The sequence below is a fragment of the Vigna umbellata genome, chromosome 7, assembly GCF_029865625.1.
Source record: "Vigna umbellata cultivar VRB3 chromosome 7, Vumbellata_1.0, whole genome shotgun sequence".
Taxonomy (NCBI): domain Eukaryota; kingdom Viridiplantae; phylum Streptophyta; class Magnoliopsida; order Fabales; family Fabaceae; genus Vigna; species Vigna umbellata.
The window spans coordinates 20,829,985-20,855,484 of record NC_142171.1 but is presented as its reverse complement, the minus strand read 5'-3'; the positions used below and the strand labels follow the sequence as shown (position 1 = coordinate 20,855,484).

General features: G+C 36.7%; 2 protein-coding genes and 1 pseudogene across 2 annotated transcripts; 1 reads left to right on the top strand and 2 right to left on the bottom strand.

Moving 5' to 3' along the window:
- The first annotated feature begins 1,103 nt into the window (after positions 1-1,103).
- On the top strand, positions 1,104-7,410 carry LOC148195390 (uncharacterized). The gene is made up of 4 exons (XM_088095187.1): positions 1,104-2,193; positions 4,873-4,943; positions 6,359-6,746; positions 6,845-7,410. The coding sequence occupies exons 1-4, from the start codon at positions 1,104-1,106 to the stop codon at positions 7,408-7,410; spliced, it is 2,115 nt and encodes a 704-aa protein (XP_087951313.1).
- A 3,832-nt stretch (positions 7,411-11,242) lies between these two features.
- Positions 11,243-14,123, bottom strand: LOC148195389 (NAC domain-containing protein 83 pseudogene; annotated as a pseudogene).
- A 7,011-nt stretch (positions 14,124-21,134) lies between these two features.
- Positions 21,135-22,769, bottom strand: LOC148195388 (peptide chain release factor PrfB2, chloroplastic-like). The gene is made up of 6 exons (XM_088095186.1): positions 22,764-22,769; positions 22,608-22,685; positions 22,305-22,409; positions 22,120-22,221; positions 21,757-21,894; positions 21,135-21,185 (listed from the first exon to the last, which is right to left on the bottom strand). Exons 1-6 carry the CDS (start codon positions 22,767-22,769, stop codon positions 21,135-21,137), a joined length of 480 nt encoding a protein of 159 aa, XP_087951312.1.
- Positions 22,770-25,500: the final 2,731 nt, after the last annotated feature.

The window sequence follows — 25,500 nt, the reverse complement described above, 5'->3', positions numbered from 1 at the left end:
AAAAGTTCTCAAAGAGCTGTCACCCTCGTCCACTAAGAACGTTCTCAACGAACTCTTAGTCCAAACTGAGAGATGATAAAAGTTCTCAACGAATTGTCTGTTACCAATGAAGAGCATTGGTAAATTTGAAGATAAACAATTTTGATGATGCTGAAAGATGATACATTGTTATTGTTGTTTTAAAAGCAATTTGTAGATTATAAATGTATTAGGAAAAGTCTTCAACATGTAATACTTAGAAAAATTCGTATTTTTAGAACTGCTACGCATTTAATCGATTATTAGAAGCTATAATCGATTATCCTGAGCCCTTCTGAAAAACCTCGTTGCTCTGGAATAATCGATTATTACTCCGAATAATCGATTATCACAGTTCTGATGAGAACTGCCAAAAGTCTCTGGAATAATCGATTATTCCTCAGGATAATCGATTATCACTTTTTGAAAACCCTGTAACGGACTCGAATAATCGATTATCACTAACAATAATCGATTATCTGCGGCAGTTATAATTCATCTTTGCAAACTTTAGACCAGTGGGCTATATAGATGAGTTCCAGAACTCTTAGAAAAAACTCTGAGCTTTTGAGAATACAGTGTTATCTGAGGAAGTTCTAAAAAGCTAGTTCAAGTGCTTTGCCTGGTCTCGTGAATAGGAGAAGCTCGCGTTTCGTGTGTCGATAGTCGGAGCGGTTCTCTTCGAGTTGGCAAGGTGGTCATCTTCCGGTTCGTTCGTCGAAGGAAGGTTTTTTATTTGTTTTTATTCACTCTTATTGTAATTTGTAAAACTGTTTTTAGTGAAAACGTTAATCACTTTTTATAGTGATTAACAACTGGACATAGATTCTTTTGAATCGAACCAGGATAAAAATTCTGTGTTGAATTTTCTTGCTCTCTATACTCTTTACATTTTACGCATATCAACTGTTTGATAAATTTTCTCTAAGAAAATTGTTTTTCTAAAACGGACTATCAAAACTTGATTTGTGACCGTAACACGCTTTCCGAGTATTTTATTCCGCTGCGCGACTCTATAACGGTACCGATTGTTCCGACAATTGGTATCAGAGCTTGCTTTGATATTCTTTCAAACTTTTGCGAAAATGGCCGGTCATCAAAATCAAGTATATGCTGAGGGTGCATCCATCAACAGACCACCTCTTTTTACGGGTGATAACTATGCATTCTGGAAAGTCAGAATGGAAATTTTTATGGGGTCTGTTGACAGAGGCATCTGGGAAGCTGTGCTAAATGGTCCCTATATTCCTAAAAGAACTGTTGATGGTGTAGAAGTAGAAAAACCATACTTTAATTGGACTCCTGAGGAAAGTAGAAGAGCCCAATTTGATATTAAGGCTCGTAATATTATTTCATCTGCTGTAGTACTTGATGAATTTTATAGAATTTCAGTGTGTAAGACAGCACAGGAGATGTGGGAGGTCCTCAGAGTCACACATGAGGGTACAGACGACGTGAAACGTGCAAGGAAGAACACGCTCATTCAGGAGTATGAGATGTTCAGAATGCAGCCTGGAGAAACAATATCTGATGTCCAGAAGCGTTTCACTCACATTGTGAACCACCTGACAGGTTTGGGTAAGACTTTTGACACTGATGAATTGAATGTGAAAATATTGAAATCATTAGACAGGTCTTGGCAACCAAAGGTGACTGCCATTTCGGAGTCTCAAAACCTCACTCAAATGTCAACGGCGATTCTCTTTGGAAAGCTTCGTGAGCATGAGCTTGAGCTAAGAAGATTAACTACAGAAGAGGATCAAGGCAAAAGAAAGACGCTTGCCCTCAAGTCTGAAATCTCAAAAGGAAAAAGTTCTAAGAGAATTGAGGATGATGATTCCGATAACGATGAGGAAAACATGAGTCTTATGATTAAGAAGTTTGCTAAATTTATGAAAGCAAAGGGAAAAGACAAATACCATGGAGAAAGGAAAGAAAATCGAGGATCTCCATCAAGCATTAAATGTTATGGATGTGGAGAAAGGGGTCATGTGAAGACTGACTGTCCTAAGAATAGGAAAAGTGAAGAAAAGAAAGAAAGAAAGTTTCCAAAGAAGAAGAAAGCTTACATAGCTTGGGAAGACAATGCTTCTAGTTCTTCAAGTTCAAGCGATTCAAATGAAGAAGCAAACTTGTGCTTAATGGCAGACTTAGAAGATGCAGGAAGCCAAGTAAGTAATTCTAGCTTAGAGTCAAGTGATGAGTTTGACTTACAAAAGGCATTTCTTGATTTGTTAAATGAATCTGAAAAACTTGATGTTGCTCATAAAAAGCTAAAGAAAGAGCATAATGAATTGAATTTGAGGTATGAAAAAGCACTAGATGATGAAGTTGTTTTGAGAAACAAAGTTAGTAATTTGGAAACTAAATTATCTGAATTGATACTGTTATACAACCTGCTGAATGTCTATCATGTAAAAGTCATATGTTTGATATTGACATTCTTGAGAATTTACTTGCAAAGGCAAATAAGTCTAAGTCACATGCCAAAACAATCTTTGAGAGAAGCAATGCTAGAAGTGGAAACATGCATCTACACAAAAAATATAAAGTGATAAGAACTCGTAGAGTTTGGGTAGAAAAAGGAACTCTTGTGAAAAATAAAGTGAATGAGGCTTGTTGTTTTTACTGCATGAAATTGGTCACACCTCAAACAAATGCAACATCAAACATTTTGGTGTTCCAAATGGTAAATATGCATGGGTTAAAATTGTAAAATGATGTATATTATGCATAAACTAACCCAAAGGACCCATAATAAGATTGGGGACCTAAAGTCTTGCTAAAATTTGTTTTGTAGGAACTTACTAAGTCAAAGAAGTCACTGTGGTATCTTGACAGTGGTTGTTCAAGACACATGACCGGTGACAAGAAAAGGTTTATTTCTTTTGAGAAGAAGAAGCAAGGATTTGTGACCTATGGAGATAATAACAAAGGTAGAATCATTGGCACTGGAGACATTGGAGGAGGAAACACATTGACTATAAAGGACGTATTATGCGTTGAAGGTCTCAAACACAATCTCCTAAGCATAAGTCAATTATGTGACAAGGGTCTCAAGGTAACCTTTGAAAGTGATAGATGTACCGTATATTTTAAAAATTCTACTGAAATTGCTTTGCAAGGTGTTAGGCATAATAACATTTACTTGATTGATATTGAACATGCATCTAGTCATAGTATAACATGTTTAGTTGCCAAAGAGGAAAATCCTTGGTTATGGCATAAAAGAGCTGCGCATATTCATATGCAACATTTAAATAAATTGAGTTCAAAAGATCTTGTGATTGGTTTGCCTAAATTAAAATTTGAGAAAGACAAAATATGTTCTGCATGTCAAAAGGGAAAGCAAACCAAATCCTCTTTTTCGTCTAAAAACATGATTTCAACATCAAAACCTTTAGAACTTTTGCATATGGACTTGTTTGGTCCATCTAGAATTAAAAGTTTTGGTGGAAACTACTATGCTCTTGTGATTGTTGATGACTACACTAGATTTACTTGGACATTTTCTTAACCTTGAAAAGTGAAGCTTTTAAAGCATTCAAATCATTTGCAAAACGTGTTCAAAATGAAAAGGATTTGAAAATCAAAACCTTGAGAAGTGATCACGGTGGTGAGTTTGAAAACGAATCTTTTGAAAAGTTTTGTGAAAAACATGGAATTGCTCATAATTTTTCTGCTCCAAGAACTCCCCAACAAAATGGTGTTGTTGAAAGGAAAAATAGGTCATTAGAAGAACTAGCTAGGACTCTTTTAAATGAATCTAATGTGCCAAAATAACTTTGGGCTGATGCAGTTAGTACTGCTTGTTACGTGTTGAACAGAATGATAATTAGGCCTATTCTTAAGCTAACTCCCTATGAACTGTTTAACGGTAGAAAACCAAATGTATCTCATTTGAAAATCTTTGGATGCAAATGTTTTGTTTTGAATAATGGTAAAGATAATCTAGGCAAATTTGATGCTAAATCTGATGAGGCAATCTTCTTAGGATACTCTTTAACTAGCAAAGCATATAGGGTGTTTAATAGAAGAACCTGAAAATTGAAGAATCAATGCATGTTGTCTTTGATGAAATTGTGGACCTTGAGGTGAACCCTCTTGAGTCAAATAAACCAATTGCAGGTGATGAGGATTATTTGAGGGAAGCTCTTGAAGAGATGTATCTAAATGAAAACTATCCTCCAGAAACTCAAAATGAACATCAAGTAGTTGATCCTAAAAGCTATCAACAACCAAGAGGACTTTCTCTGGACAACATCATCGGAGATATGTTAAAAGGGGTAACTACTAGACACAATCTTAATAATTTCTGCTTAACAGTAGCTTTTGTGTCTCAGGTAGAACCTAAGAACATAAAGGAAGCTCTTCAAGATGATAAATGGTGTGTTGCTATGCAAGAAGAACTCAATCAATTTGAAAGGAATGATGTTTGGGAACTCATTCCTAGACAAGATGATTATCAAATCATTGGAACAAAGTGGGTGTTTAGAAACAAGCTTGATGAAGATGGCAACATCACCAAGAACAAAGCCAGGTTAGTTGCAAAAGGCTACTGCCAAGAGGAAGGTATCGACTATGATGAAACTTACGCCCCAGTAGCCAGGTTAGAAGCAATTAGATTGTTACTTGCGTATGCATCCTTGATGAAGTTTAAATTGTATCAAATGGATGTGAAAAGTGCATTTTTAAATGGTTTCATTAAAGAAGAGGTATACGTTAGTCAACCTCCTGGTTTTGAGGATTTTAAATATCCTAATCATGTTTATAAGTTGAAAAAGGCCTTGTATGGTCTAAAACAGGCACCTAGATCTTGGTATGAAAGACTTAGTACTTTCTTGATTGAAAATGACTTCTCTAGAGGAAAGGTTGATTCAACCTTGTTTATTAAAAAAGTAGAAAAACATATCTTGATTGTTCAAGTATACGTAGATGATATCATTTTTGGGTCTACAAATGATTCATTGTGTGAGGGATTTGCACAAATCATGCAAGGTGAATTTGAAATGTCTATGATGGGTGAGCTTAACTTCTTCTTAGGACTGCAAATAAAGCAAATAGATGGGGGAACTTTTGTCTCCCAAACTAAATATTGTAGAGAAGTGCTTAAGAAGTTTGGTATGGATACTTGTAAAGAGGCCAACACACCTATGGCAACGTCCTGCTATTTAGATAAGGATGAATCTGGTGAAGGAGTAAATGAAACCATGTTTAGAGGAATGATAGGATCCTTACTTTATCTAACTGCTAGTAGACCAGACATTATGCAAAGTGTGTGTGTGTGTGCTAGGTACCAAGCTAATCCTAAAGAATCTCATCTAATTGCTGTCAAACGGATTTTGAAATACCTTAAAGGCACCCCATCTTTTGGAGTTTGGTATCCTTCTGATGCTTTACCTAGTTTGATAGGTTATTCTGATGCAAATTATGGTGGCTGTAAGATTGATAGGAAAAGTACTAGTGGAACATGTCATTTTCTGGGCTGTTCTTTAGTGTCTTGGCATTCAAAGAAACAAGCTTGTGTAGCCTTGTCTACCACTGAAGCTGAATACATTGCTGCTGGAAATTGTTGTGCCCAAATTTTATGGATGAAACAACAACTGGAGGATTTTGATATCTTCCTTGATCACATTCCTCTGAAATGTGATAATACTAGTGCTATCAACCTCACTAAGAACCCCATAATGCACTCAGAACTAAGCACATTGAAATTAGACATCATTTCTTGAGAGACCACATTCAAAAGGGAGATTGCCAAATTGAATACATTGACACTTTACATCAATTGGCTGATATCTTCACTAAAGCACTACCTAAAGATAGATTCTATGAGCTTAGAAGAGAGTTAGGAGTGTTAGATATGTCCTAAATTCAAACTTTATAAAATTTTCTCAATTCTGGTACGATCAGCGCTTTTAATCGATTATCAAGATAATAATCGATTATTTTTAGCTTTGGAAAAACCCCTATTCGCAGATAATCGATTATCACTTATAATAATCGATTATTTTTAGCTTTGGCCAAAACCCCTATTCGCAGATAATCGATTATCACTTACAAATAATCGATTATCATATTCAAAACCAAAACTGGACTTGTATGCGAAGATAATCGATTATCTTCATACATAATCGATTATTACACAATTTCTGGAAAGTGACTTATGAGCAGATAATCGATTATCACTTAGAATAATCGATTATTACGCGATCTGTTTCAAAAATATAGCCGTTACAGTGAATCCTAACGGCTGGAAACGGTCATAAACGGCTAGTTCTCCATTTTTTCTTATAAATAGCCCCCTATAATCGATTATTACTCACTTCTTTGCACCCAGAAACCTGCTGTACCCACATCTGAACCAAATCTCTCCTCTTTCTTCTTTCCTTCCAAAGTTTCTTTTGTGCCCACTTCTCTCATGGCTGATTCAAGAAGAACCCGAAGGAGGACTGCTGGTGCTTCTTCCTCTCGCTCCCGCAATGTTCGTCCTGCTTCCATCGAAGGTTGGATTTCAGATGAGGAGCAACATGGTGACTATGTTCATTTCTGGCAAGAACGCCGAATCATGGCGGTAAAGTTCATCCGTCTCGACTTTTATCGTTATTATGGCTTTCAATTTCCAGATTTGTTTCGTGCTCAAGGACTTACTCATCTAGTGGAGCAAAAGGGGTGCATATACCCTGATCTTATCCGTGTCTTCTACTTCAATATGCGTTATCGTGACGGCATCATCACAACAAAGTAAAAGGTGTCCCTATAATTCTGGATGATGACATATGGACAAATGTTGCACAACTCACACTATGGGATGATGCTGTCAAAGTCCATCTTGGAGTTCCGGACTTCAATCGTCTCCTCGCCTTTCAATCTTTTTTGCGTCATCCTGAACACCAAATCAATCGTCGACAATTGCTTGTGGGTGGATTCAAGGTTGAAGAAAGGATGATTCATTACTTAATTGTATGGATCCTATGTCCTCGTGCCACTAACCATGCTCAATGCTCGGAGCAAGATCTTCTACTACTATATGGGATTTTAAATCACATCCACATTGATTGGCCAGCCCTCATCTCCGACACCATGGTAAAGGCCAAGAAATATTCTTCTTATCATTTTCCATATGCACTTCTCATCTCTCGAATTTTAGAATACAAAGGTGTAAGTGTGGACGGCGAACTCACTACCTCCATTCAAGCAATTGGCACTGAAATTGGTGAGACAACATTTCGCCAAATGGGTTTTGTTGCTCGTGGCCGTGTGATCATTCACAAGGATGATGATCACCACGAAAATGTCAATGACGATATGGAGCCCATATGGTTGATCCTGTCCCAGCTGCTACCTCTGCTGATGCTGGTCCTTCTCACATGCCTTCAAATTCATCCCTGACTATGGAGGAGCATTTTGCAAACCTGTCTAAACAACTGGAGGATATGCGTCTCTTTCAACAATCTCACTTTGACCAAATATATGAGTGGCAACAAAATCATGAAGAATTTGTGATCGACCAGTTCAATGACCTTGATACTCGCATTGGAAACATTGAAAATCATTTTAATCTCCAACCTCCAGAGAGACCACCAAGTCCTGAATTTTAGATTTAGGATTTTCTGATTAGTGTGCTTTCATGTTTGTTTGTTTTGAATTCCTAGAATGTTTTATCATCTTCATGTCTTGCTTTATGTGCCCTTGTACTCTTTAATGTTTTCCTGAATAAAATGATCTACTGTTTTAGTACTTACACTGTTTAATTGAGGGGAGCTCATATTAAGGGGGAGCATTATCACTCTTTTTGCTTATGATCAAAAAGGGGGAGAAATATGTGCAGTTACTACTAACTCCTACTGTTGTCTCTCAGTTTGTATCTTTTGCAGATAACCCAACATTGCTTTTAAAAAGTGATTTTTGATCATCATCAAAAAGGGGGAGATTGTTACCAATGAAGAGCATTGGTAAATTTGAAGATAAACAATTTTGATGATGCTGAAAGATGATACATTGTTATTGTTGTTTTAAAAGCAATTTGTAGATTATAAATGTATTAGGAAAAGCTTAAACATGTAATACTTAGAAAAATTCGTATTTTTAGAACTGCTACGCATTTAATCGATTATTAGAAGCTATAATCGATTATCCTGAGCCCTTCTGAAAAACCTCGTTGCTCTGGAATAATCGATTATTACTCCAATAATCGATTATCACAGTTCTGATGAGAACTGCCAAAAGTCTCTGGAATAATCGATTATTCCTCAGGATAATCGATTATCACTTTTTGAAAACCCTGTAACGGACTCGAATAATCGATTATCACTAACAATAATCGATTATCTGCGGCAGTTATAATTCATCTTTGCAAACTTTAGACCAGTGGGCTATATAGATGAGTTCCAGAACTCTTAGAAAACACTGAGCTTTTGAGAATACAGTGTTATCTGAGGAAGTTCTAAAAAGCTAGTTCAAGTGCTTTGCCTGGTCTCGTGAATAGGAGAAGCTCGCGTTTCGTGTGTCGATAGTCGGAGCGGTTCTCTTCGAGTTGGCAAGGTGGTCATCTTCCGGTTCGTTCGTCGAAGGAAGGTTTTTTATTTGTTTTTATTCACTCTTATTGTAATTTGTAAAACTGTTTTTAGTGAAAACGTTAATCACTTTTTATAGTGATTAACAACTGGACGTAGATTCTTTTGAATCGAACCAGGATAAAAATTCTGTGTTGAATTTTCTTGCTCTCTATACTCTTTACATTTTACGCATATCAACTGTTTGATAAATTTTCTCTAAGAAAATTGTTTTTCTAAAACGGACTATCAAAACTTGATTTGTGACCGTAACACGCTTTCCGAGTATTTTATTCCGCTGCGCGACTCTATAACGGTACCGATTGTTCCGACATAACCGAGGCAATATGGTGATATGACTGCGGTTGAATGAGTAACCGAGGTCGTATCTTAATTTCATATTTTCGAATCGCGACAGACAGCTTCTTCTTCTTCCTCGTACCTTTGTTTTTTCTTCACTTCCCTCCTCGACGCAGAACCTCCATTGCTCCCCTTGACTCGCCTTGGTGCCTCGCCGGTGTACCTCCGCCACTACTGCTGCCAGTGCTCGCGCATTCAGGCCTCGTTGTTGGCCGCGCCTCCGCCCTTCACCTACGCGTCACCGTTGGCCTGCCGGTGTTTCCTCCGCCACTGCTGCTGTCATTGGTACGTCGCCGGTCTCCGCCACTGCTTCTGCCAGTGCTCTCGCCTGCCGGTGCTTCCTCCGCCACTGCTGCCTCCGCCGGTACTGCCTCCGCCGGTACTGCCTCCGCCGGTACTGCCTCCAACGCTGTTTCATTCTTCCTGTCTACATTGAGGTTAGTTGATTGTATTTTTGCTGATAATAATTGTTGTTTCTTGCTGATAATTATTGTTGTTTCTGGAAGAGAATCAAATTGTATGTATTGGTTGAGTTGATTTTTTTATTTGCTATACAAATACAAAGAAAACTGCATTTTTCAAATTAACAGTAAGAATAATGAGAGGAAGCAGATGAGAAGGTAGTCCACTGTCAGTTTAAACCAAGTCATAGAAGAAAACAAAACCGTGTATGCAATAACACAGAAATTTTCCAGAACAATATCTTCATTGTCCCCTCTGTTTTTAAATAGATGCACACTGTTTTATATTACACAAACCTAGGTTACAAAAAGTAATGCAAGACAACGGAGAACCAAAACATAAAGAAAAAAATGAACCTACTGAGAATGAAAGAAGCATTGACAAAAAATGAACTTTTGTTGAGTTGTTCACCACAAAGATTGACATTTCCTTCAAAACTAGAGGCTTCAAAGGTCTGCAAATGTCTTCCCAATGGAATTCTTCCAGAAAGAGAGTTGTACGACAAGTACAATTTTCCTAAGAAATCAAGTTGAGAAAGAGAAGAAGGAATTCTCCCATGCAAATGATTTCTTGACAAGTCAAGAGATTCAAGTGAACTTAAATTTCCAATCTCAGAAGGAATTTCTCCACTCAGATTGTTTCTTGATAAATTTAAAGAAACAATCCCAAACAAATACACAACTTCTTTTGGTATTTCACCTGTGAAATTATTGCTTGAGAGATCAATACTCTTAAGAATCAATTACGGATCTCCGAACACTTGTTCCACACCTTTCCACACCAACGTTATGTCAAGCCTGTAGTCAAAAGACACGGAGGAACCGTAGATTTCGCTATAAGTAATATTGTACCCATACATAAGGCTTTGAATTTCAGTTATGTTGATGCTCTTTTGAGACATGGCTGTAAAATTCTTTAAGCAGGTTGGAATTGCTTNTGCTTATAAACAACAAATGTTGTGGTTTTTGAGGATAGATTTCATCAAATTTATTTGTGCACTAACTGGTTATTTATTCAATCTATGTGGTTATTTCTGAAAGGGGTTTTTGTACAACAACAAAAATGGTTAAATTCAATATCAATGATCAATTTCTTTGGTGCAGTAAATGGTTATATAGTAAGTCGTATGTGATTTTTTACTCAATTGCTTATAAACAACAAATGTTGTGGTATTTTAAGATAGATTTCATCACATTTTTTGGTACAGTAACTAGTTATCTAGTTAATCTTATGTGGTTATTTCTTAAGTTGTTTATGTACAAGTACAAATGCTTCAATATGTGGTTTTGTATACTAACAACTACAACAAGTTCTTGATTTAGTTGTTCACCATACCCCAATTAGAATATGTTAAAAGAACTACCTGGAAGAAAAAAACAATAATGACCTTCTACATATATGTAAAACAAAATACTCTTTTAAGATATGGCTCCGTTTTAATCCAATACTCTTTTATTGCTTTAGTTTTAATCAAAACAATAGATGCACAATCTATTTATTCCAAATAGATTAAATAGATTAGTCCTCTTACAACTACACCACCACAACAGTTATATCAATTTAATTTGAAATGACTCATTAGTAGTATCAAAGAACATACAAGAACAAAAACAAATGTTTGTAATCTATAACAGTTTACTACACCAAAAATATACACATCAATTTCTTGCTAATCTGACCATAGAGTGCATAATGTGGACCTAGCATACTCTCCAGACCTAGACTACCCTCAGCACCGGTGGAAAGAAGATATTACAGGGAAAGAATATAAAAGAAAGAGGTAAAGCTTAGGTTGATCGGAGATGATTTTAAAACAAGCAATAGCACTAGAGTTTAAGTGGAGGGTGTCAAGGTTTTCTTCTAAAATAAGGGAAGGTGTCGAGCTACTGCTATCTTCATGCTCATCTGATTCATGAGTATTCACTACCGCAGAAGATGAGGAATAGGTCTTGCTCTGCCAAAAAGTTATAGAAAACCATCTTCGACTTCCTCACCTTCCTATTATCCACTCCGCCTCTCAAACTCTCCATCTCCTTCTCCTCCCCGTTTCTACAACCACTTCTCCTCTTCAAAAATATGCGACACAGAACCCAGTTTTCCATGGGAACCTGAACACACAAACAAACCAAAATATTGTATGAATAATTAATGCGCACTATTGTATGAATAATTAATGTGTGCGCGAGGATAATTGCGAGTTAATTTACTTTCTTTGAATCCTGACCTGAGACGGCGTTAAGGAGGCGATACTCGTGCATGATCCAATCGATTCTGGATCCATGAGGTGGTTTTCCTCTGTAGAAAACAAGTGTCTTTTTCATTCCCACTAATTGTTCCCTTTTGAAGTTAAAATTTGTTTGTGTAACCCAATGGCCTTCTAGTAACCTGAACCGGTGGCTCAGTAGGAGCGATAGCCGTTAGGATATTTGGGTTCTTTGGTGCTGAAAAAGTACCTCTCTTTCTCTAAATCACTTAAACACATCATAATTGAAATTAGTCTTAATTAGTTAAGAAGAAGAGAGAGGGAAGACAGGAAAATTATCAACATAAAAATTCCTCCAAATACAGAAGAAAAAGAAATAACAGAATAAACAACCAAATCAAGCTTACAAATTTCATCAAAGAAACCCCACAATGAAACTTTACAATCAATATTTATATATTACCTTCTAAAACAAGTTGTTAAGCTTTACAATTTTCATACAACAGTAACTAAGAAGGTTTGTTTCACAATGCAATCTTTACAAAAAAGATCCCAAATAAGATGAATCATATCTCTTAAAATTAAAACAATCAGTAAAGTCTATGATATTTTTTCTCAAAAGCTATGGAGTCTCCCGACATTGATAATATAAGACTCTTTTTAAATAATGATCATTTTTTAAGATAATGTTTAGCCAAAAGCAAGGCCAGCTCGCTCTCTTAGCCGGTGTTTTGGAGGTTCTCCAGCCAGAAAAAGATAAATTAGTTGACACAGTAGATGGGTGGCCAACATGTGTCCTGGTGTATGGACAAGTGTCCTGGTTTGTGTTTCAAAAATGTCAGGCACACCATTCTATTGATTTGTGTCAGTCTTTATAAACACAGGATAAAAACAGAATTAGATCAAATGTTATAATCTTATATCTAACAAAAACATCAAAACCATGGGTTAGATTTTATTCATAAATACAATTCTCACTCATGTGGTAGGTCCAGCTAATAAAATTACAAACCATAATACATAAACTGGAGAGAGAGCGCATAGTTTATAGAACACGAGCATAATGTAAAGTAGTGAAACTACTACATTCAATGGTTAGAAAATACTACCCTAGGCTCACATATATAAGCCAATAATAAAAAACTAATTCATGCTAATTTAGAAAATTAATATCATTAAATTTTTCTAAATTCATTTTAAAAAAGATTTTTTCCCAATCTGTGAAAATACACCCACTAAAATAACCGGGGATGATATCATTAAATAAGGTTAAATTAGTTAAGATTTGTTTATATTTTTGTTCCTATATATGTTTTTTTTGTCACATTTATTTGAGTTTAGAAGGAGTACCTGTTAATGTTGAGTGCCTGGAACCACCATCTGGCTCATCAAATATTCAATACTTTGATAAGATGAAGAGTTGACATTTTCATTTTCTCTCCCCCTCAACTTTCACGGAAACCAAATAACCACAGTATCTTATAACAACAACACCTGAAGTGGTAATGTCATGCATGCTTATCAGTTATATGAGGCAAAGAAACAACTTTAAGGAACTACAACCACTTCTCATGTAAAAGTTATCATACATGGGCTGTAGTATTCTCATCAGCAATAATTCCTTTCCGTAGATTCCTCGCTATTAGATCCTTTTGATTTATTCGAGTAGTTTCAACTCCATCAATTTTTGAATCAACCTTGCAGTTAGCGACAGACACATCCTTCATGACTCTAATACTCAAGTCACCTACTCTCTCGGTGAAATGAATACCTTTTCTGTACGAGAACTGTGTACATCGGACTCTCCCATTACATGTTTAACAGCCTTATAGCTCTAAAAATGGGAACATCAACAAATAAGGCGTGGAGAAGGAATGCTTTTCTATCACGAATTTGCCTTTCTTCTGTTGTCTTGCAAGGCATAAATGTAATAAATGAAAACTCCTTGGCCCAAGGAATCAAATCATTGTAAGCATGTGAAAAACTTTCGGGAAAAGGAAGTCTTTTCTGTTTTCACAACATTCATTCAGACTATATGGTATACACTGATGACCTTTGATTAAAAAGATAGTCTAACGAACATGCCAAATATTGTTTTGGTTACCTTCCAAAAAAATCAAGACAATGTTATTTCTTTCCTAACCGAAATCAATCTTAATCCCATATAACCCACCCAAAAGTCAATTGTACCATTCTTGTCTTGGTTCCCACATCCTCAATGATAAAGCACCACAATATAAAATGAATGTAAGGACTGTAGAAATGAGTTACACCACAATATACTTCAAAATGGAAACGTGAAATCAAAATAGAAAAAAACCCTCACTTACCACTACCTCAAACTCACTTATGAGAAAGCTAAAAAATGGAAATGCTCACGGATGATGCAAAACCCCTATACTTCACAGGCGGCACAAATTGCAAAAACCTTCAACTCCACAACCACCAGAAACCTGCACAACCACCGATTGGGAGCGGCACAATGATGTTAAACCTTCACACCCAACAATAACCTCCACAGCCATCGATTTAAGCAGCTCAAAAACAAAAATGAGAATCAAGGGCACCAATGAAGAAGATGGAGAACATGCGTGAGAGAAAGAAAACGGGATTTCGAATGAAGAGCGAAAGAAGAACTAAATCGAATTTCGCTTTTTACCCTTTTCCCTTACCCACTGTGCAATTCTTTTTCAAAAATGCTGACGTGGCCCGTGTCAAATGAGCGTAAGTGACACGTAGGCGTGTCACCGTATTACTACTCTTTTTTTAATTATAAAATTAATCTTTTTTACTTTTTAACTTTATTTATTTACCCTTTTGAAACTCTGATCTCTATTTATATTCTCTCATCCATTTGTCCTGTGCAGTCCCATCTGCGCAGTCCCACCTCCTTTGTAAATCTCACTTTCTCTTTTCTTTCTTTCTAGAGCTCCTCCAACTCTCACTCTCACATTCGTTCCCATCTCCTCCAAGATCTGTTCAACCCCCTCCAACTCTCAGATCTGTTATTTCTCTTTCATATTTGTTCGTCCGTTTCCTCCATATCTGTTTGGGTTTCATGGTGCTGGTATTTGCGATGGTCATTCGGAGGTGCGGAGGTGTGGAGGTGCGGAGGTGAGGCGGTGCGAAGGTCCGACAGTCCGACAGTGCGGTGATGAGATGGTGCGAAGCAAGCAAGGGTGGCCTCCGACTTTGGTCACGTCTTTCGAAGGGAACTTCGATTCAGCCGGTGATGGAGGAGTTCATCGATAGAAAACAGGGAAGTGTGAATTAAGAAAAAAAAAGGTTGAAAAGAAGTGTGAAGTGACCATGTTTGATGAGTAAAATAAATGCATGGGAATGGAAAGGTTGCGAAGTGTGAATTAAGAAGAAAAAAGGTTGAAAAGAAGTGTGAAGTGACCAGGTTTGATGAGTAAAATAAATGCATGATGGGAATGGAAAGGTTATGGTGGTGGTAGTCAATTTGTGCAAAGTGTGAGCGAGTCCAGCTTCTGCATAATGCAACTTTCAAACTTCTCTCCAGAATTTCCAAGATCAAACAACTTCCAACCAACCTTCCTCAAAATTTATGATAATGAAAAGGCTTCGTCAAAATTAAGTTTAACAATTATGATAAAAAAATATGTTGTTACTCTTGTTTGATAAAACGGATGTCGACATCTGTTTCACCTTAAACGGATGTTGACATCCGCGAGATTGTGTGATGTTGATATCCGCTATGAAGAGGTTCTGTGGACGATGCCATTAGTAGAAATTACAAAATATTAATCTTAAAAATAAAATTTTACTCAAGGATAAAATAGGAATAGAGAGATGGATCAAATAGGAATAGAGAGATGGAATGAAGGATAAAAGAGGAAAGGGGAGGTAGAGGAAGCAAGGGGTGGTGGTGGAGGGAGCAACACCCTTGGATAGTGCCGTTAAAATGGGTTGAAATCCGTGAGCCAATCCGACTCATCACGAGTTTGAACCCAGTTGAGTTGGAAAAAAAATGCAAAATTTTTTATGCGAGCCAATTTTGACCGGCTCACTAAGAACCCAGCTCACACGTGTTGAACCCGTGGTGGATCGGGTTGGCTCACCAACCCACATATTTTTTTTAATTAAATTAAATTAATTATTCAAATCCTAATTTTTTTAATTGAAATCAAATTAATTAAATTAATTATTCAAAATGCGCAACCTTTACTTAGCAATAGAGCCTATCGTGCGACTGTCTTTCCAAAAGTTCCCCTCTGCAAATAAAACCCTAAGATTATAAATTGAACAATGTTATAGATTGGACAATATTGTAGATTGGACAATATTATAGATGGAGATAAAGAACAATATGCTTCAAGAGAGTATAATACTATGGATTTATCCATTCAGGACTCCAATTTAATAGGTGGATAATCTTATAAATTGGATAATTCAAGAATATATCATTTGTTTTTAGACCTATCTACAAGCATGACAATTTTATCTTGTACTATATATTTTTGTTAACGGCTATATATAGTTTATTGGTCAAACGGTTGTGTATGTCTCATTAAACTAAATTGGCAAAATTTTATGCTTGATAGCTTAGAATATATATACTCTCTTGAAGCATATTGTTCTTTATCTCCATCTATAATATTGTCCAATCTACAATATTGTCCAATCTATAACATTGTTCAATTTATAATCTTAGGGTTTTATTTGCAGAGGGGAACTTTTGGAAAGACAGTCGCACGATAGGCTCTATTGCTAAGTAAAGGTTGTGCATTTTGAATAATTAATTTAATTAATTTGATTTCAAAAAAAAAAATAGGATTTGAATAATTAATTTAATTTAATTAAAAAAAATAGGTTGGTGAGTCAACCCGACCCACCACGGGTTCAACCCGTGTGAGCCGGGTTCTTAGTGAGCCAGGTCAAAATTGGCTCGCATAAAAAATTTTGCATTTTTTTCCAACCCAATCCGGCTCAAACCTGTGGTGAGTCGGGTTGACTCACGGGTTTCAACCCATTTTGACGGCAGTACAAGTAAGCATACTAAAAAAGATAAAAAATACTTAATTAGCGATTATAAGGGATATGTTAGAGGTTAAAATACCCTAAGTTTACCTAAACCATATCTTGCTTACTCAACCTAGCTCACATAGGTAAGGTTTATTTTAGTAGTATAAAAAACAACTATTAAGGATATATGATTATTCACTCTTTAATACTTACATTTAATTTACACATTATTTACTTGAACGTCAAAATGTCGTAAGCATTTGGAGAAAACTAATCTAGAAGATCTTGACTCTTACTAGTACAAAAACTGCGTATAACGTCACACGTTCAACGTCCAATCACTGAATAGCCAACGTTAAAAATGAGTGCTGACATTTTTGTAAATAAACGCAATTATTAAACGTCGTTTAGAATTGTAATTCGACGTAAAAAGATATAAAACGTCGAATGCCCTTTAAATTCGACATCAAAAGGTTAATGAATTCAATAAAAATTTGAGCGGGAGATTGAAAATTCATTCACTTTATCTTAGCGCGCGATACTCTCTTCTCTTCTCACTTTTCTTGAACGAAGTTTGACGAGCATCACATGTAATCTTTCATTCATTTGATAGAAATGCATGTTAGTTAACTACTTTATCTATGATTTTTGTTTGTTTTAACCGATTATTTTCGTGCTCTTGTCCTTCATAGGCGCATTCTGCTTTCTCTTTCACTGGTGACAAAACTTTATTCCAATCAACCCACCTTTTGAAGGTTAGTTTTCGTTTTCGTTTTGAATAACTTATGTGTTGAACTTGTTTGTTGTTTTTTTTTGTTGAACTTGTTTGTTCTTTTTGTTTGGTTGAACTTGTTTGTTGTTGTTTGATTCAAAATTGTTTCTTGTTGGTTATTATTGTTTGTTGTTGATACTACACTATACGTTCATAGTTCGTGCTTTATAAAATACCAAAAACTGAAATTTGTTGTTTTTCAGCTTTTCAGGTTTCACAGAGTTGTAAAAAAGGATCACAATTAATTAAAAAAATATTGATTAACATCGAATATTAACAAAATTCGACGGTAACGTTAACGTCGTATATTGAAAAAATTCAACGTTGATTTAGTGTCGAATTTTTTAAATTCGATGTCAATTTAACGTCTCCTGATATGACGTCGTTCATGATTTCGCCATTAAAAGCCCAAAATATTTGACATTGAACGCGATTTTTGTACTAGTGTCTATTGAAAAAGAAAAAAGTTAAACCCCTTCATAAGTCTCTATTTATGTGGGGTTTTCCCAGTTAGATCCCCGTCTTATAGGTTTCGCCAATTTGATCCTTTATATTGAAAAATTGACTCAATTGGGTCTCTGTTGTTAAATGGACTTAATGAGATTAAGTTTTTTATGACCTGTGATGTTGACCTGGACAGTTTTTAAAACGTGGCTTGCACATACCCTTATATGTGGCATTTTATAAAAAAAAAAGCCTTATACGTGGCATTTTATATAAGAAACATTTTAAAAATTGGGGTTTCTGAAAGATTTTAAAAGCTGACATCACTGATTTTAAAATTTAGGGATTTAGGATTCGTTGTTGTTGAAGATTGGAAAGGATGAGAGGTTGATGAAGAGTGAAGAAAATGAAAGTGATAAGAAGGTAGTTGCATTTCGTTCAAGAACCTAGGGGGAAGCATTTCGCGGAAGTATCTGAGGAACATGTCCAAGTTAGAGGTTCTAGATCTACCTGGGATTTCTTACAAGGGTAGGTACCAAACTGGTTGTGGACAAGCTCATCCTTATTAGTAGTGAACCTTTCCTAGAACAACTTTGGAGGGAGCATTAACCCTACTATTAAACCTCGATAAGTGTAACCGAATCGTATCAAGTAATAAAAATGGTAAGACAAAGTATCGTTTCCCAAAGGACTCACATGCCTAAACAATTATGTGATTTGTTGATTATCTAAAACTTGTAAAACCAATTCTTTTTGCAAATACTAAAAAATAAACATGAATGCAAGGTTTTGATCAATGGACTTGAACAATGCAAAAAACGTGATTGAAATATATGATGATTATGTTGTTGAGGGTTTACCAATTCATCTTATCCACTCTCATGTATTCAAGAATTCATCTTTCTTCATTAATGTTAATGCCGCTTTCTAAATTACCTTAAACCCAATGTCTTGGTGAAGAAAGCCTACTCTTAATCACTAGTTTACATTGTCTTGTCTCCCTAGCAATTATTCATGCATTACATTTGCACAGAAGCTTAAAGGCAACCAACCATCATATCCCTATGTCTAGGCAATACTACTATTGGGAGAATTTCTTCATGTCTAGATTTACTTATATGTGTCCATACAAATAATATCAATGATCATGCAATTGAATGAGTTAAACAAAGCATGCATAGAGTATAGAAGAAAAACCCTAACAATTAATGAAAGAAAGCATATGAGTTAAATAACCAATTCAATACATGAGAGTTTCAAAGGATTACAATGGTTCCCCAACAACAATGAAGGTTTAGTTCACCATGGACATGGTGAAACTAGATGAAAAATAATGAAAGAATGAAAGATAGAACCCTAGAATTTGAAGAGTTGAGCCTGAGCATCCAAAATCCTCCTCCAAAGGGTGAAGAAAGTGTATTATGCTTCGTTCCAACCAAAGATGACTGACCTAGGTCGACTAAAACCTTATATATTATTCTAAAAATTATAGAAAAGTGGCCCAAGGCCCATAAAAATGGCGCTCAACGGTAAATACCGCTCAGGGGTAAGTGCGGTACTTCAGATTTACGCTCAGCTGCAATTTTGCCCCTCAGCGGTGACTATGGGACCTCAAGAACACCGCTCAACGGTAATTTCCGCTGAGCAGTACTCGTGTCTTCTCCTTTTATGCACTTTTCACTTCCTTTTCTGATTCCAACTTCTTCCTACTTCTTCCTACTTCTTCCTACTTCACTTCTTTCATCCAAATCATCTTAAAACCTGGAAAAACAAGGAAAACCAAGCATAAAACCCATCCAACTCTCTTATTTCAAAAACATAAACAAAAGCATGATTCCAAGCTAGTTTTTAAGTCATAAAGGTTGTCTTTAAGGTCAATTTCAAGTATAAAAATAATACTTTTTCAACTGTTATTACCTATTTACCAAAACGGTTCCTTTTCATCGCTGAAAAATCTCAATCTCTCATAGAACAAGTTCACCAACCAGCTTCACCTCTCTGTTTTCTCAAACCTTAAAAGCCTCGACCTTTCACACAATAACCTCAGAACTTTACCTTTGGGGTTCCAAAACCTCACCAATCTACACCACCTTAATCTCTCCAACTACAGCATCAAAGGCAGCGTAAAACCCATCTCCACCCTAACTTCACTATCCTTCTTGGACCTTTTGAACAACTCTTTGAACGGTAGCTTCCCCTCCGATTTCCCTCCCTTGAAGACCATAAAATTCTTGAATATCTCTCACAACAACTTCAAAACATCCACCGCATTAGACAGATTCAAAAAATTTGGCAAATCGGCGTTCATTCACGCTGGTAACAACTTCAGCTACACCACATCCAAAACCCCAAAGCTACACTAGTAAAGTTAAGGGAAAAGACAGCAATTATTTTTGTTTATAGGCAGCGGTTCCGCAACCGAGGTATAGACTGGCGAGGCAAAAATGAGTAGGCTTTTTGCCTCGGTTCATAGACAATCGAGGCAGTACAATTTTTTATATTTTTTTATATTTTTTTTTCTCAAATGACTTTTTGCCTCGGTTCCTACTGAACCGAGGCAATATCTTTCCAAATTAAAATGCATGTTGACGCTGCGTTGAATGTCTCACACAACTTCTACCTTTCTTTAATTTACGACTTTTTTTTAGGTCTAATAAATCCATTTTTATTTACGGCTTTTTTTTAAGTAATATCAAAGTACATTAACTATTATTTTTTAACGTTTTACAATTTTCTATTATTTTTTTTTATTATTATTTTTCTTCCTATAATGTTCATAGTTTATAAAGAGATATAAAATTAATACCAACAACAACAATAATAATAATAAAAAAAATATCCTACAAACATAGCTATTAGCTATCAAGGGTTGCCATCAACATGTCATGAGTCAAGTGCTAAGCTAGCTTGAATTAAGCACTTAACAGAGGCAACCAACACTATAGAAACAACATTTTTCTCTATATGGATAGAAATGCAGAAATAATTTAAAAACCAAAAAACTAGAGTGTCAAAATGTTTACAAAAACATCTTGGATGTGCTCAGAGAGACTAAGATAACAACCTCAAAGGTCTGCTATAGTTGAAAGCCTTATAAGCACCCATATCGATATCAATACCTTATAAGCTGCATAAAGAAAACAAGTATATCAGCCTGGTGCTTAAATCCAAAACAAACTAATAGATAACCCTTCATTTTGCTTTAACCAAAATTTTCTAGAACTTAATTCACATTCAAATAATCCATGCTTTTCTCCTAATTCAATATGGAGGAGTTATTGTGTGAATTAGAATTGAACAAACCTGATAAGCAACCTGACCCAGGTGCTGGTTATTAGACCCCAGATGCAGCAGATCCAGCACTCATCAATGCATATGCAAATACCTGCAATTTTATCATAATTCAACTCTTCAGCCTACAAATAATAACTTTCATGTTCTTTCTGTTGTTCTCCCATCACTATTATAGTAACATAGTCTTACAACACTATGTTTCGCTCCTCATTATGTCAAATTTATAGTTTATGAATTAATTTTGATCACAAGAAAAACCTTATAAATATGTAGAAACCCCAACAAGATTATATATGAATTTTTATTCGTTTTATTCTCCTCATCACCATTCTACTTTAATGTAGCTCGCTGAAAAAGCAAGTAGACCCATATATTCAGAAACTAGCAGTCCCCTTCAATAGAAAGTATAACATAAGGCAAGAAATGTCAGAGGCAAAATCTATGTTGAACTAGAAGCTATAAATGGAAATGGATTCCTATTGGGAATCTTGCTTGAAGTTTAAATGCTATCCAAATTAAGCAACATAGAACATGACAGTAGAAAATAAAAAACAATAGTCACATTAGAGGAAGGTGGCCCTGAGTCATGCATGCAAGACTTTTGTGGAAAATTGCAAAATAATTTTAAAGTAAATAATTCTGAAGATGGTATGAAGAAGAACCTTGATTCCTGCAATCTCACCAGGCATTTCATCTATTAAAGTTACTTTTTGTCCACGCCGCTGTGCCGATGACTTATACATCTGCATGACCATTGATGCCCAGTCCATACTTTCTGTACCTCTGGCCCCAAGTTGAACCTATATTAACTATATAATAGTAAGCTTCAAAAGGCACACTGATTCACAACCATAGCCCAAGTTCACTTCTTTATAATGAATAAGGAAAAAAATGTTAGGAATCTAGGATATATTGTAGTGAAGAATATCAACATCATGCTCTTAGACCTAGATTGATGGCTTGGGCATGAATAATAATAAAAACAACAAGGAAGTAATAGAACATTTTAATTCTATGACAGCAACCTCAATGTAACAAGAACAAGAATCTTGCTCCTCAGCAAGCAACGCCTCTAGCTCTTTCTCTTTTGCATCTCTTCTCATGTTAAGCAACACTTTCAATGATTCCTGAAAAGGGAATACTCAATGCATGAATATATAAATCTGCAACTACTGGTAAGAAATGATCAATCTAACTATTCTCAACAAACCTTGAAAGAGAATAAACTAGTTTTCAACATCAATATATGTTTCCTACAAATTAGATCTACCACATAATACGTTGAGCCATATAGATTTTCAAACATTGCAGTATGCTGTTAAACAATACATTGCACACAAAATCAAAGGAACACAAGTCATATTATTGAGCATCACAGTCTTTTGTATGTAAGACTATTAAAAAAAGGCGAATACATGCCAAGGATAAGATGCTCAAGTAATTCTTGTTCCAATGCATTCACTTCTTTCATTTTCCCCAGGAGCGAACCATGCTCTCAACTTATTTTACCTACACGCACTGGATCATCCCAAAGGTCCTCCTTACCCAGTTGAAATGATAACATATCCAACCTCACCTTCAATTTTTCCCACTGCCACCACAACACACACGATCAAGTTCTAACAACCCAAGATAAAAATAAAATAAAATTGGAGAACAGAACAATTACACTCATGCCCTAAAACAAAGAAAAGAAACCGTACCCCCACCTTTCAGCTTCAGGATCACTCTACAAAGACGATGAAGATGCTAATGCCAACGGATAGGCCCGCTGGAGCCAAACCCAATAGCCTTCTTGTCTCTCTCAAACCCTCTACCGTTGGAGGCGAATCGCTGCTCCGACAACACAAAGCTCTTATTCGAAACCCAGCTCTCCGAATAGTCAGTGCGCGACTACGAATTGAAGAACCCTCCTTTATCCCTCTCCCCCCTCTTAAACCCTCTCAAAGGTTTCTTTGTCGCCGCCCAATTATCTGTCTCGTCAGCGTGAGAAGGGGGAATCTTGCAATTGGAATCCCTAGCCCCACTTCGCCGGAGACAATGGAGACGCTGGTGGTGAATCAACTGTGGCGGCACGGCAGTGGACGCAGCAAGCAACCCGCGAGAGAAACTAGACCGCTAAGTGGAGATTTCTTTGCGCGAGAGAAATGTAGTACGCGAGGACTATGCGTTTGGAGGCACCAACTAAACCAGAAGCGAGGGAGCGAGAGCGAGAACAATGGTGAAAATGTCTTCTGCGCAAGCGAGGAAGAACAGTTGTTTCTCGAGGAAGAAGAAAATGAAATATTGTAGGTTAAGTTCTTTTGATGAGAGGTAAGCAATACTACCTCGTTTCTAATATCAACCGAAACAATACACACATATATGCCTCAGTTCTACCCACCACCGACACATATAGTCCTCAGAAAAAAATAAAAATATGATATGGTATTTTTCAATTATTTTCAAATTATACGCCTCGGTTCCCGCCTAAACTGAGGCATAAACATGGTTTTGCACCGGTTCTGAACGAATCGAAGCCATATGCTCTGCGTAGACTTCAAATTTTAGACCTGTCAAGAAGAAAGGTGGGCTTTTAGGCATCGATTTTACTATCAACTAAGGTAACACTAGTAAAAAAACTAGATTTGAAATCGCACAATAGGCTTCGGTTAAGGCAGAACCGAAATCTATAAAAAGATGGTGGCTTTTTCGTAGTTTAAATTAACTTTTCTGATCCGGTTTAAGAAAAATCGAGGCATATAAATAATATGACCTCGGTTCAATTCCCCACCCGATGCCTAATACCCTAATAATGCTTCGATCCACTGAGACCCGAGGCAATATACATATCTTTCAATTACCCCTCGCGCATTTCACCCTCACATAACCCTCATCCAACAGCGCCCCCACCCTTCTCCTCCTCCCTAAACCCTAACGACTCCCACCCTTGGCCGTTGCGTCAAGTCCACGACAATGGCATCTCCTCCACCTCCCCCAGATCCCTCAAAACCCCCTCATCATTCGCCCACAACTACCGGATCTCCATCACCCTAATTCCATCGCCTTATTCCTTGTCGTCCTCGGTGGCACCCCGGTCGTTGCCATCCTCGACGCCCTCAGCCTCAAGCCCGCCGCCTTCTTTGCCGTGTGGTTCTCCCTTATCTTCGCCCAGGTCGCCTTCTTCCTCTCCGCCTGGTCCTCCCTCTTCGCCGCCTTCAACTCCTCCGTCGCCGTGGCTGCCATCACCTCTTTCACCTTTCTTCTTGGCGTCTGGTCCTCTCTCCAGTTCAAGTGGCTCCTGCTCGAAAACCCTTCCATCGCGGTTGCCCTCGAGCGTCTGCTCTTCGCTTGCCTCCCCGTCTCCGCCGCGATGGAGGGTTTTGTTTGGGGATTTTTGGCCAATTTTCTGCAAGACATTGCTCTGTGCCCATCCCCAATTTTCTGGCCCCTCCATGCTGCCACAGCTCTCACTCCAAGACATTGCTTTGTGCCACACTGACGGTGGCTTCAGCTGCTCTAGATGCGGTGGAGGCGTCGAGGTTGGAGCCTGAAGTGGAGAAGAGAGATGGTTACTAGGTTTTGAAGGAAGAGTACAAGGGAGAATCGGCCCTCAAGAAAAGTTGAAGCTTGAGAGAGATCCCATGAAGATGTTCATGGAAGGTGGGATTGAGGATCTAGCTAAGATGTCCCTTGAGGAAATTGAGAGCTCCAAGCACATTAAGGATGATATTGATGTTAGACTCAAGTGGCTTGGCCTTTTTCGTAGGAGAAAGCATCACTGTAAGTTTGACCTTTTCAACTTCCTTTTTCTTTGATTAGTGGAAACAAAGAGTGTCATTGGTTTTGCAATTAATTTCAAACTCTGGTGAATTAATTTCTGTTTGTGTCATTCTGTTTGCTCACTGGAAATTAGGAGAAAGCATCACTGTAAATTAATTTCATTTCAAACTTTGTTGAAGAACAAAATTTATTATTTTGTACATTTTGTTTGTGTCATTGGTTTTGCAATTACATGTGTGGAAATAGAGTAAGATGATACTTGCTTATTTCCCTGGAAATTTTGGAGGTCTTACATTCTATGAAACTTTTGTCACTCGTTCTTCTTCTCATGAATACAGTATCAAGTAATAATTTTTTGTCCATGTTTAGGTTAATCTTGAAGAACTTGAAGCTGACCTCCTTGAGATTAATGCAAATAATGAGAAATTGAAACACACCTACAATGAGCTATCAGAGTATAAGCTTGTTCAAGAGAAGGTATGTTTTGCTAAGTTCTTTCACTACCACAAATGTCATAATCACTTCTGATAATTTGGTTAACTTTGTTGTTCATCTTTCTGGTGTTTAAACTCTATTTAGAATGTATAAGTGTTACCTTTTGCATACTGTTAGTCCTTATTCTTGGGTTTGTTTTCTTTTCTTTC